General features: G+C 38.4%; 1 protein-coding gene and 1 long non-coding RNA gene across 2 annotated transcripts in view; one reads left to right on the top strand and one right to left on the bottom strand.

Annotated features, from left to right (window-relative positions):
• The window catches only part of SLC15A5 (solute carrier family 15 member 5), a 98,278-nt gene extending 84,863 nt beyond the window's left edge, over window positions 1-13,415 (top strand). The window contains 2 exon segments of the mRNA XM_022577679.2: window positions 6,749-6,857; window positions 12,799-13,415. Of these exon segments, the coding sequence (XP_022433387.1) occupies window positions 6,749-6,857; window positions 12,799-12,946 (257 nt within the window). The 3' untranslated portion in view covers window positions 12,947-13,415.
• Window positions 1-13,870, bottom strand: part of LOC149747958 (uncharacterized) — a 150,136-nt gene that overhangs the window by 41,328 nt on the left and 94,938 nt on the right. The gene's annotated exons all lie outside the window — the stretch shown is intronic.

Genomic DNA, 13,870 nt, shown 5'->3' with positions numbered 1-13,870 from the left:
AAAGTGCCAATCACATTATTCTAATTCTCTACATTATTTTCCTTTTTGCCTATTCTATCAAAAATTGATCTAAGTGTGATGTATGTAATCATTCACAAGAATTATCTACCTGTTATTTATTTCTGTGTTTCCAACAGATTTTGTTATGTTTCATTACCTAAGGGATATTCATTGACATATCTTCAATTTTTTTTTTAATTATTTATTTATTTATTTATGGCTGTGTTGGGTTTCGTTTCTGTGTGAGGGCTTTCTCTAGCTGTGGCAAGTGGGGGCCACTCTTCATCACGGTGCGCGGGCCTCTCACTATTGTGGCCTGTCTTGTTGCGGAGCACAAGCTCCAGACACGCAGGCTCAGTAATTGTGGCTCACGGGCCCAGTTGCTCCGCGGCATGTGGGATCTTCCCAGACCAGGGCTCGAACCCGTGTTGCCTGCATTAGCAGGCAGATTCTCAACCACTGCGCCACCAGGGAAGCCCACATATCTTCAATTTGAATTGTGCTTTTTACCAATATAAAAAGATCCTTGATGTCCCTTTGACATAGTTTTTCCTTTGAATTCAATTTTTCCTGAAATCAGTATTTTCTGCTATTTTATTTTCATCTTTGTCTTATGAGGCAAAGTTTCTCATTTTTATGAGTTTCTCATTTTTATTATTATTTTATGAGTTTCTCATTTTTGTTATGAGTTTCTCGTATTATTATGAGTTTCTCATTTTTATTATGAGTTTCTCATTTTTATTATTATTTTAACCTTTGTCATTTTGTGTTGGGGTGTTTTGTAAGCAACAGTAATAATATATATTATCATCACATTTCCTCCTTCATATGGATTTTTTTTTTTCTATTTACTTATCTTCAAGGTAGACATTTACTGAGAGGCAGTATCTACTAACTGAGAATGTATACCGATTTCCTTACCTCTGGTCACATTCCATATTTTTGCCAAAATCTTCTGTCAAGGTGCCCCATTAAAACCCAAGTTACTGCAACAAGCAGACTGCTGAGATAAAGTGAGAACGTTATCTATAGCATTTTCTGGTTCTCCAACACTCTGATCAGACAGTGTGATTATAATTTGCAGTCTCAAGCATACTTGGCTCTCGCTCACGTTCAACTGTAATGCTTTCCTTCTGAGAACTACAATGCTGTGCTCCCATTACTTCTTGTCTCAGGGTTAATGGAAGTTCCACTCCCCCATGTATCAATAGTTTAGCAGCAGAGGTACTTGGTGCTGGATACTGGTTAGAGGGATGTAGGGGAGGACTTCTCCTCCCCAAAACAGTAACTATGCATTAGATCAACATCAAATACTATAATTCTGTCTAGAATTGACCTTGATTTCTGCGGAGGGGCACTTCCTGATCACCTCCTATTCACCCCATTGGGGAGGGAAGAATCCTCCCCCTAAATAGCATAAGAAGGCTGAATACGTGGGCAGATGAGACTGACAGCAGTTTATTCATCACCTGTGCTCACAGCCCAGGGGACCAGAGCATGCCATGCCTGGCCCTGTGGGGTTGCACTGAGGAAGAGAGGGAACAAGCAGGGTCTGTAGCAACAAAGCAGTGAGGTGATCTACAGGAGGATGTGATTACTGGTCTGAATAATGTTGAAAGCTGGTAAGGAAGTGAAATCTGTTAGGCTGAGGACCGAGTGGAGTGCAGCTGGTCTAATAGGGCTAATAGGGAACTAGCCAGGAGGGGACGATATCCCCGTGTGGGGAACATATCTGACAAAGGAAGCAGGGAAATGTGCAGTCAGGCCTTTGGGGCCCTGTGACACTCAAGACGGAAAGGCAGCACACGAAATGTTAGGCCTTATAATACAGGGCATAAGATGGGACAGGAATAAAGTATGTTCCTCTTTCACGTCAGCAGCTTTGCGCTGTTTATAGCCTCCTAGCATGTGTGGGTCACCGTATGTATGTTTTCAATCCCATTCCAAAAGCCTTAAATTTAGTGTAAATTACCCCAAGAGTCTCACGATAGGTTGAGTCTCACGATGGGTCAATCCCAGGATTTAGGTGGAAATGTCATCTTAGGTATTTTAAACGGTATGTGGGGTAAGCTTTGTCAAAAACTGCTGTCCAGACGTTTTTAAACTGTTGAAATGCTAAGGAAAGTCATAAAATTAGTAGTTCTGTTAGCGCCAGTAGGGGGCTGTATTCGTGCAGTGGTGAGGGTAAGAAGTGAGGGTTCTGCTGAGCGATGATTCCCTTTACCTCTGTGTCTTCACCCTTTAGTCAATAACATACAAGAACTAGCTTAGATAAGTCTATAGTCTGTTTATCTCTAAAGTGACCATGATCATTTAAGATAAATAGAAACATTTTATTTAGTATCTATAAAGTCTAATGCTTGAGAGTAATTACAGACATACCTCGGAGACACTGCAGGTTCGTAAAACAAATAAAGCAATAACAAGTCACGTGAATTTTTTTGGTTTTGAGTGCATATAAAAGTTTTGTTTACACTGTACATTCCTTTCACTGTAGTCTATTAAGTGTGAAATAGCATTATGTCTAAAAAACAATGTACATACGGTAATTAAAAAATAATTCCTTTGGGAAAATGGCACTGATAGACTTGCTTGACAAGAGTGGCCACAAACCTTCAGTTTGTAAAATGTGAAGTATCTGTGAAGTGCAATAAAACGAGGTGTGCGTGTCTCCCTTACTAATCCATGAGCTCCTTTTCTTAAGCAACTTGGAATGCCCATTTCCTGGCACATAAAAATTTCTTAACAAATGATTTTCAAATGAACAAATAAATCTAGCTGAGCAAGAGATATTTGAGGAAACTGTGAGCAATGCCAAATATTTTGTGAGTGCTCTATTACGTCAACAGCCTAACACTCATTACTAACTAGCTGGTTATTCAATTAAAGTTCGTACCTGGGGCTCACTGTCAGCATTAACAAATAGCACTTTGTCATTCCTTGGACTATTTACGTGGCTATTTTCTTCTCATGTTGATAACCTGCCTGTCCACCCCAGCTAAAATCTAGAGAAGTCTAGTTAGTCCCATTCGAGACCTAAAGTCTTCACTTTGTCTCCTTTTGCAAGGATACTCCCGATTTCAATCAGGTACTAGAAATGTCAGATGAAAAATGGCACAAATGTGAATTATGACAATAAAAGTTTATAAGCTCCTAAAATAAAGTTATAGTACCTAAGAGCTGAGTCAACTGACAATGTTAAATGGAACATTTTACAACCAGTCCTGGGATAATGATAAAAAAAAAAAAAAAAAAGGCACACAGAACATGAAGAAGTATCTAACAGGAAATGGGCCCAAGATCAAGCTGAGGCTACGTGATTTTATATGAGCATCTCTAAAGAGGGGAGAGGTGATAGCCTAATTCTTATGGGTGCCTCCTCTGTGCCTAACCCTTGACTTCTATTATCTCTTTTACTTCTCTTAACAGCTCAGTGAGAGAGGTACTGCTGTCATTTTAGAGAGGAGAAACCAAGGTTGAAGGGGTCCAGTTGAGCAAATGCCCAACAACAAAACTATTAAATAACAGAGACTTCAAAAGTCTCTCTGATTCCAAAGCCCATACTATTTCCATTGGGTATATCTTTTTACACCCAATGCTATCTCTTTACATAGACACAATAGCTCTATACATATAAAACAAATTTAAGCTTCATGAAGAATCTCTCTCTCCAACTTGATGCTAGTGTTTGTTCCATGTTATCAATTCTGGTGACGGTTCTCTTTACCACAAAGCTCACCATGTAAATTAGCTATACAGTCAATGTTAAATTATAGCTAAAGAAGGCCAAAATATGGCGCTAGAATGAGCTCAGCATTAGGAAGAAAGCTGAACATGAAAATGGTATTTAAGAAAGAATACTAGGGCTTCCCTGGTGGCGCAGTGGCTGAGAGTCCGCCTGCTGATGCAGGGGACACGGGTTCGTGCCCCGGTCCGGGAAGATCCCACATGCCGTGGAGCGGCTGGGCCCGTGAGCCATGGCCGCTGAGCCTGCGCGTCCGGAGCCTGTGCTCCACAAACGGGAGAGGCCACAACAGTGAGAGGCCCGCGTACCGCAAAAAAAAAAAAAAAAAAAAAAAAAAAGAAAGAATACTGCTCTATATAAAATAGATAACTAATAATGATCTACCGTATAGCACAGGGAACTCTACTCGATACTCTGTAATGGCCTATATGGGAAAAGAATCTAAAAAAGAGTGGCTGTATGTATAACATTCACTTTGCTGTACACTTGAAACTAATGCAACATTGTAAATCAACTATACCCCAATAAAATTTTTTTTAAAAGAAATAAAGAAACAATAGAGGAGTGTTATCAGGAGTCTGAACAGGTGGTACGGCACTCTTTCGTTTTATTTTTAAAATAATTCCGCTCACAAAATATCCTGTTATTCGTAAATTTCCACTGCCTTTAGCTTTCCTAGTACGACATCCTCCTGTCACCCCACATGCACATAATGCCAAGTCACAGTGTTTCTCATGCGTGCCCACCCCGGCATCCCCAGTGACAGAGACGCAAGCACACCGGCATGCCCGGGGGATCTAGCGCCATCTCCTGATAGGCTGGTATTCGCTGTAATTGCACAATTTCTTGGAAATATTATGTTTTACCTTTAAAGATCTTACAAAATTGATATTCTTCTCCCTCAGCTGACTTTGTTATAGAATAAAGATAGACTTTCCAATTACTTGTTATGGACCAAAATGCATGCTCCGGGAAGAATTAATGCCATGTTAATTCTGAGGCTTTGCATACTCTGTGCAAACTCCTTTTACTCTAGCCAGAGAAACACAGTGATAAAATGGTATAATCGCATGACATGCAAAGTGCTTATGTGAAATGAAAAGGACAAAAATATGAGTGGGATATTAATTCAAGAGAAATAAGGAAACAGGACTGTTTGAATAGGCTTAGCAGGATGGCTTAGTTCTCCCTGACAATAAGTGTGATGCTATCTCACCATACCTTGACCTCTCTACCCTGACTCCCCCATTCAAGTACAATCAAATGTTTAGTTTCTGTACACACACACACACACACACACACACACACTAAGAGGGTTACACAATACCCGACAGACAGACATAGAGGGAAACATTCAGGGAAATTTCTCCTAAATATCAGATAAAGGCAGCATGTCAATATAGCAATAACACCATACATTTCTATTGTAACAGAACACAAGTTAATAAAATGGGGAAGTAGAACTTACAAAATAGCTTTAAACTCAGTACCAGATTTCATTATAGGTCCTAGACTATAGTGGACACAAGCTAATTTTCATGGTTGTCCATAATAATAGTCATTGGGAAGTTAAATGACAGAAGAGAAGCAGCTTTAAATGGGAAATGGCACAATTATTCACATGCTTATGCATTTGCTGACTATCAACCTTGAACAGAGCATTTAATTCAAACCCCATTTAAAAGTATACACTGTCAAGGGAGAGGCCAAGAACCATATTCTAGTTCAGGAAGCAACCCATAACCCATGTGCGAAAGATGACACTGAAGATCAAGTCTACTGGGACGTAGACGGATTGCTCACAACCCAATGTAGGAGCTGCTCCTGTAAAAAAGCAAGGAAATGCCAAGAACCTTGGCATCTGACTGTTCACAGATGATCCATTCCTGCTCTCATAATGCATAACATTTTGAGGGGAAATATTCTGCCCATTCAGAACAGCAATTGAATTTAAGTTCTCTCTCTGAAGATAGATTTCACCTTTTAATCAATCTTTTAAACTTCTGTAATGCTATATATGTGTGATATATTTGTTAATACTAAGATTCCATTCCTGTTTTTAAAGTATTGCATAAAAATAAGTGCTGCATGTATAATATATATGATATAATACATCATATTTCATATAATGTATTTGATAATATCTCAAAACCAACTGAAGAAAAATTGAATGTGTGTGTAAGACATAGAGATAATATGGATATAGATACATAGGTGTAGATATGAAAAGAGAGTTCTAGCAAAGATCAAAGCAAACACAACTTAGGAGCAAAGTAAAAGAAATTACCTGAATCCTAATTAGTTTCATATATACTCAGTTGGACATCAAAAGGAAGTGAGGATTCCTTACTTAGGGGTATTAAACTGAAGGAATTACTCATCAGGTTAAAAGAAAATCTTCACATCAACCAGAGACTGCAAGTATTTGACCGATAGGGTCTGTGATATTATAACAAGGTAACACTGGATTATCTTATCTAAGTTGTCAAAATAAAGTAATATCTGACATCTACATATATTATCTCACTAGCCTTACAATTAGCACATGCAACCAGCTATCTGGTGATGGTAAATATTTTTCATACATTCAATGTATATTTACCAAACAATCCCTATGGGGGTGCCAAGCACTGTTCTAGATATTAGACATATAAGGATGAAAAAGACAAATGTGGTTCCTGCAAATTAATAGCATAATCAGGGTTACCTGATTATACCATAATCAGGGTTACCCAGTTACCCAGAAGAATCCAGCTCTTCTGACACCTATATGGTGTTATGCAAATCAAGTTTTTTTGACCTTCAAAACATTTGGCCTGCCTTGCTTATTATTTTACTGTTAATTACAGAATTAAATGAATTTTAACTCTGAGTTTCAGATGTGCTTTTTTGCTTTGTAGATATTATTCAAGCGAATAAAGCTCTATGAATTATGGCATGATAAAATATTCACAGAAACTTACAACTCCACAGTTGAATAACAATTACATTTGTTCCAAACAGGCAATTGGTTTCCAAACACATTAAACAAAGGCAATTTAGAAAGCTTCTTCTTCTTCTTGGCATCATTAACGTTGCTGAACGTCCTGGGATTCTGGAGTGTTTCACAAAGGTAAGTAAGTGTGTGGTAAGATGAACAATTTCTGAGTCCATGAAAGAGTGATCTGGGAGCCATCACTGAGCCAATGAGAATCCTGCATTCCATGACTGGACCAGTTAGCATATTAGAGAAATTTAACAGATATTCGGAGCAAGAAATTTCCATTTAGACTTCACTTTTTCTTTTCTCTTTTTTTTTAACATCTTTATTGGAGTATAATTGCTTTACAATGTTTAGTTTCTGCTGTATAGCAAAGTGAATCAGCTATACGTATATATATATCCCCATATCTCCTCCTTCTTGCGTCTCCCTCCCACCTTCCCTATCCCACCCCTCTAGGTGGTCACAAAGCCCTGAGCTGATCTCCCTGTGCTATGCAGCTGCTTCCCACTGGCTATTTTACATTCAGTGGTATATATATGTCCATGTCACTCTCTCACTTCGTCCCAGCTTACCCTTCCTCCTCCCCGTGTCCTCAAGTCCATTCTCTACGTCTGCATCTTAATTCCTGTCCTGCCCCTAGGTTCTTCAGAACCTTTTTTTTTTTTTTTTTGGATTCCATATATATGTGTTAGCATACGGTATTTGTTTATCTCCTTCTGACTTACTTCACGCTGTATGACAGACTCTAGGTCCATCTACCTCACTACAAATAACTCAATTTCGTTTCTTTTTATGGCTGAGTAATATTCCATTGTATATATGTGCCACATCTTCTTTATCCATTCATCTGTCGATGGACACTTAGGTTGCTTCCATGTCCTGGCTATGGTAAATAGAGCTGCAATGAACATTGTGGTACATGACTCTTTTTGAATTATGGTTTTCTCAGGGTATATGCCCAGTAGTGGGATTGCTGGGTTGTATGGCAGTTCTTTTTTAGTTTTTTAAGGAACCTCCATGCTGTTCTCCATAGTGGCTGTATCAATTTACATTCCCACCAACAGCGCAAGAGGGTTCCCTTTTCTCCACACCCTCTCCAGCATTTATTGTTTGTAGATTTTTTGCTGATGGACATTCTGACAGGTGTGAGGTGATAACTCACTGTGGTTTTGCTTTGCATTTCTCTAATGATTAGTGATGTTGAGCATTCTTTCACGTGTTTGTTGGCAATCTGTATATCTTCTTCAGAGAAATGTCTCTTTAGGTCTTCTGCCCATTTTTGGATTGGGTTGTTCGTTTTTTTGATATTGAGCTGCATGAGCTGCTTGTAAATTTTGGAGATGAATCCTTTGTCAGTTGCTTCATTTGCAAATATTTTCTCCCATTCTGAGGGTTGTCTTTTTGTCTTGTTTATGTTTTCCTTTGCTGTGCAAAAGCTGTTAAGTTTCATTAGGTCCCATTTGTTTATATTTGTTTTTATTTCCATTTCTGTAGGAGGTGGGTCAAAAAGGATCTTGCTGTGATTTATGTCATACAGTGTTCTGCCTATGTTTTCCTCTAAGAATTTGATAGTGTCTGGCCTTACACTTAGGTCTTTAATCCATTTTGAGTTTATTTTTGTGTATGGTGTTAGGGAGTGTTCTAATTTCATTCTTTTCCATGTAGCTGTCCAGTTTTCCCAGCACCACTTATTGAAGAGGCTGTCTTTTCTCCATTGTATATTCTTGCCTCCTTTATCAAAAATAAGGTGACCATATGTGCATGGGTTTATCTCTGGGCTTTCTATCCTGTTCCATTGATCTATATTTCTGTTTTTGTGCCAGTATAGACTTCACTTTTTCCATTGGTCCTTATAATAAAATAGTTCTTTGCTCAATTCTAAAACAAGATTTTTTTCTCCACCCTTTTAGAGTTAGAAATAACTATATCGATAATAAGAATGAATGAGTCATTATCATTAAAAGCAAATATCATTAAACAAATAGCTAGAAATCTAATGATGCTTAAGATTTGGATTCCATTCAGGCCTTTAAATCAGCAGTGACCATTTCAAGGTCAATAACAAACTGTGCAAAATCATTTAGCCAGTCAGTCACCTGAGACCATTCAGTGGCTTAATATGTGTTATCTACCATCCATCCATTGCCAGCCTGTCTCCCTCTCACTGACATATTCTTGGATGGCTGGGTTCTTTTGAGCAAATTCTCTAACCTCTCTGAGTCTCTGTTGATAAAGGACCAAGTGCGATGTCTGCCACATAGCAGGAACTAAACAGATTTTTATTTTCCTCACTTCTTTTCATTCATTTATCTATTTAGTATCTCATCTATTGCCACTTATTTCCTGCCTGAATTATTCTTTTGTTCATCTAATAAATCTCTTTTGGAACATCAGTCATGTGACAGGCACTGTAAGAAGTTAGAAGGACATAAAGTCAGTATCAGTATATGTTTAGTGTCACCTATGTCCCTGCTCTCATGGCGCTTACGGTCCAGTATAAGAGAGGCACTTAAACCTCATGCAAGACAGAATTAATGACAAAATCAAAAGTTTTAATGGCTCCCTGAATTTTAAAATTTCTTACCTTCCAAAGTGTGTATTATTGAAGTAACCCTCCAGGATGCATAATTTCCCTAAAATGCCTGTCTCATTCTTAGATTGAAAACCAAATTAGAAAGTCAGATTCTTGCAGAAGGATTCAACAGAAATGTCCCCAGCTTTGCAGCAAAATGTGTTGGCATCAAAAACTGAAATTGAAGGCAAGACCTTTCTCCCCTCTGTCCATCACCTCCAAACACGAGTGGTGCCCATCCACTAATTCTCACAAACCTGCATTGTTTCTCAATTTCAGTTACTCTCCCACTGTAAGAGTTGACCCTGTCTTTCATGAAGTAGTTTAAAAGGCAGTCTCTAGAGGCAGCCCAGTTGAATCCAGTCCCACAACTTAGCTGCACAAACTTTAAGCTGTTTAACTTTGCTAAGCCTCAATTTCTACTTTGTAAAAAGGAAATAATAAGAATGGTAACTGTGTCAGAAAGTTGCTGTGAGGATGAGTAAATTGCCAAAGTGTTAGCAGTAATAATAATGGCTTCATATGTTGCCTTATGCCCCCTTCTTTTTATTCTTTACCTAGACTCATGCTGAGATATGGTTAAGATGACCATGATTGTGGGCTAAATTCAGGTAGAACTAGTGCTGGAACCAAATACCTACTAGCTCAGGGACTGATTCATTTATCCATTCATTTAACCAACATGTTAAGCATTGTTCCAAGCACTAGAAAAATAAAACCAAAGAAAACAAAGTACTGGTCTACAAGGAGCTGGCATCTAGTACTCAAAATATTTAAGTATGATTCTTCTGTGATTGTCGAGCAAGTGAGTTACTGTAAAGTGAGAGATGGTAGAGTTGGGGTTCAGAGAAGGAGGCGAGAATAAAAAATACAAAGAACCAGAGATTGGAGGAACCAAAGATGAAAGGAACTAAGGGATAATGTAGGGCTTATTCAGAAAGAAATTGGAGTCTTTACCAAATCTTCTCCATCTCCTGTATACTTTCTTTTCTCCTGCATACTTTTTGAGGGAAGGTAAAAAAGAGAGGGTGAAACAAAGCAGGAAGGAAAGAAATTAATTTTCCATGCGTTGAGCATTTCTGTCTTAAGTAGCAGGTTTGTCCCCCTCCCTGTTATGGAGATCATACCATTCCACTTTATAAGTAAGAAAACCAAAGTGAAAATCTAACTAAGTTCACACAAGTAGGACGCAAACCCTACTTTGTCTCCAAAACCCATACACTTTCTCCTAGACTCTGCTGCCTCTAAGTGCCATAGAAGAGCCCTTTTCCCGCTCCCTGACGGCCCCTTAACTCTCGTGGGGGAGGAAACCAGTCCCTTCAGTTCAACTAACTATACCCACCACCACCTGTTGATCCGCCCCCACAAGAAAAGAATGTGTGTCATGTTTCAGAAGAAAGGAGAATCTGAAAAATTTGCCTGCAGAGATTAAGTAGCTAGAACCAACTACATTAGTTCAAAGGCACACATTGCCTTGGGTATCTATTTCCCACTGGGATCCAAGGGGCCAAACCAAAAGAGTTAACCAAAAAACTATCTGGAATCCAAGGCATCGGATCACTGTCTGCAGTGAGAAGTGCATGATTCCAGCTTATTTCTATACTGATTGTTTCTGTCAAACCCTAACGAACAATAAGGATGCAAAGAAACAGGGGAAAACACAGACGTCCCAGGGACAGCATTATTGAAACATATTATTTATAAGTCAGATGGTGTTTGATCTTAATATACTTCCAATCACAATCCAATTTTTACCAAACCCAAAGGTGTATTTGTTCAGAGCCAGATACTGGTGACAAATCTATCAAGAATAGGACAGTCCCAAGTTATTCTTGTCCCCAAGATCTTGAGACCAGTGGATTAATGATGAAACAGCAGCCTCGCTAATATACAGGTGGAATTAGGTTTGTGTTAGCACCTGAGGGCACCCTACCATCAAGTTTATATTAGTGTGCAACAATCCTGGTGTAAGTCCTAGAACCAAACTAATCTTGTAGGGGTCAGTAGGAGATCACTTAACTGAGTATAATTAGGACTATTCCATGAATGTCAGTCCAGATGTACCTTCCATTACTACAAAAAAAAAAAAAAAAAGGCAAACAATCCCCTTCCTCTGCCTCTGTCTGTATTAGAGTCCCCCTCAATCAAATCTGAAATAGGGCAATGGTGACATGACACACCTGAGGCTCTCCAGGTTGGGGGTGGAGGAAGTAGGTGGATGAAATGTCTTTCCTTGCTGAAAAGTATTATACAAACACCTCTACAGTCCTTACTATAACTATGTATCTTACATCAAATGCTAAAATAAAGGATATTACAGACATTTATGGGGGGAGAGAGCAGAAGCGTATTTGTTATTACAACTTGACACCACTGTCCCTCCAATGTTGTAAAACACATCTTATGAAGTTGATATCATTGTGCTTATTTTGTTAATGATACCAGTAATCTTTTGTGCATAACCTGCAATGATTATTGAAAGAGACATAAATCAGAGAAAAATGACCAGTTATTCAAGCATATCCTTTTCTTACAGTTATCGCTAGCAATATATTAAGAAGGAAAAGAAGGTAAAACTCTCTAGCATTGGAAACTTTCACAAATCAAAAAAAGAAGAAATGTCTGACCTCAAAGACTTAGGTGCATTTGATAAAATTGAACTTATGGCCCTTGACCATTTGTTCATTCAACCAATATTTATTGTACATCTGCTATGTACCAGGCACTGATCAAGGTACTAGGAATACAGCAGTGACTAAAGCAGTCTGAAATTCCTCTCCTCCTGGAACTTCTTCAAAAATGTTTAAGAAGTAAGTTGCCTTTAGAGGCAGTGTGCCATAGAGGGAAAAGGCCAGGACTCTGAATAAGAGACTTCTGGTTTCAAACCCAGGCTCTGTCAACTATTACTCATACAAACCCTAAGCAACTTATTTAACCTCCTAGAAGTTCAGTATTTCTGTCTGTGAAATGGGGATGGCTCCACCCTTCCAGGGTTATAGTGAGAATTCGGTACGTTAGGGTGAGCACTGGACCCTAGCACGCTGCCTGGCACTTAGAAGATTTTTCTTGAGTCAAGGATAGAGGGCACACATTTTAGAAATATGTTCATTTTTTTCTTTGACAGTGGTGTTTTCCACACAGTCTCAGCACCGAATTTACAAACCCTCAGTGCATCTGATAAATCTTTCGAGTCCTGCCGCCATGAAATCTACAAGGTTGATAATTCCAGACTTTCCAGTTCTCTCACTGTCAGACTCACTGCAGGTTGTAAAAGAGCGCCATCTAAAGGTCCTCGTGAGGCACCTTAATATGTCCTAAAACTCCTTTTGTCGTTTTATAAAGACTGTTCTGGTGAGCGGTGCTCTTAAATAACCATCGCTGTTGTGCCAGTATCTATGGGCCTATAATAAAAGTAAGACAAGCACAGGGGGAAGGCAAATGATTTATCAGGTCCTCTACATCTGGTCCTAAAAAAAGCTTTCTTTCTTTCTCTTTTAGATATTGTAATCTAAATCATTTTAATGCCCAGAACATCAGCGGAAGTCATCTTGAAGAAACACTTCCCCTCCATGAAGAGTCTCTGAAATTTTATGGCAGTACACAGGAATTTTCTTCGAGTATTGATCTTTGGGAAACAGCCCTGTGAAACTCTGTTGTTTGACTCAACCTGTCTTATGAACAGAGTATTCACTGTTTTCTTCGGCTAGACACTATGCGTTTTCGTTTTAGAGCTAATATGTGTGAGGGTGGCCTTATGAATATTATGTGTACTTTACAAAGACTAATTATGACTCCTCTAGTCATAATTATGACTATTACGCTTTTGCATTAACATGTTATGCCTTTGAATTAATGAAGTAATTTCAAAGTCTAAGTAATTACTCTATGACAACAAAAAGTTAGTATTTCCTATGCATCACAATATTTTAAAACTTTTTACAATGGTTTGGCCATTATAAGCAACCTATATGACATTTTTTAGTTTTCATGTGTCCTTAGAATCAAAATAACAGTATGTTAACATTCTTTCTTTCAATGCATTGAGTACTTACTGCATGCCAGGCATAGTGATCATATACTGTCTATGTCAGAGTAAATAATAAACCTATACACAATTTCACTATACTTCATCTTGCTATTACACTATCAAGTTATGAATTAAGGAAATATTCTCTGAATCAAAGAGCAACATTACTAAAATAGAGGTCCTTAACAAAAAGAGAATATTCACATACTGAAGAAACTGTAAAGTAAATGGAAATGATGGAATTATTGCGATTGAAGGAAAGAAGAAAATTAAGGAAGGTTAAATGAGTGTTGGGGGAAGGGCAAGTGATCAAATCAATCAGGGATGCTTAAAGAGATTCCCTAGTCCAAAGGATGTCTTTTAGTCTCCACTGCTACCAGTTCAGACGCACTCAGAAAATTATCTTCTAAAAGAGATTTTTCCCGTATAAGCAAAGAAATGTGAAAAAAACTCATTTAAACCAAAAAACAGGCAAATACAACTAGTGTCCCAAATCTTTGTAGCAGTGCTTGTCAAAGTTTTGTTAAGGACCCCCTGCTTCAG

Source organism: Delphinapterus leucas, chromosome 11 (assembly GCF_059928025.1).
Source record: "Delphinapterus leucas isolate spDelLeu-1000000601 "Yukka" chromosome 11, BTC_Dleu_Yukka2, whole genome shotgun sequence".
NCBI classification, from domain to species: Eukaryota; Metazoa; Chordata; class Mammalia; order Artiodactyla; family Monodontidae; genus Delphinapterus; species Delphinapterus leucas.
This window is presented reverse-complemented; position numbering and strand designations above follow the sequence as displayed.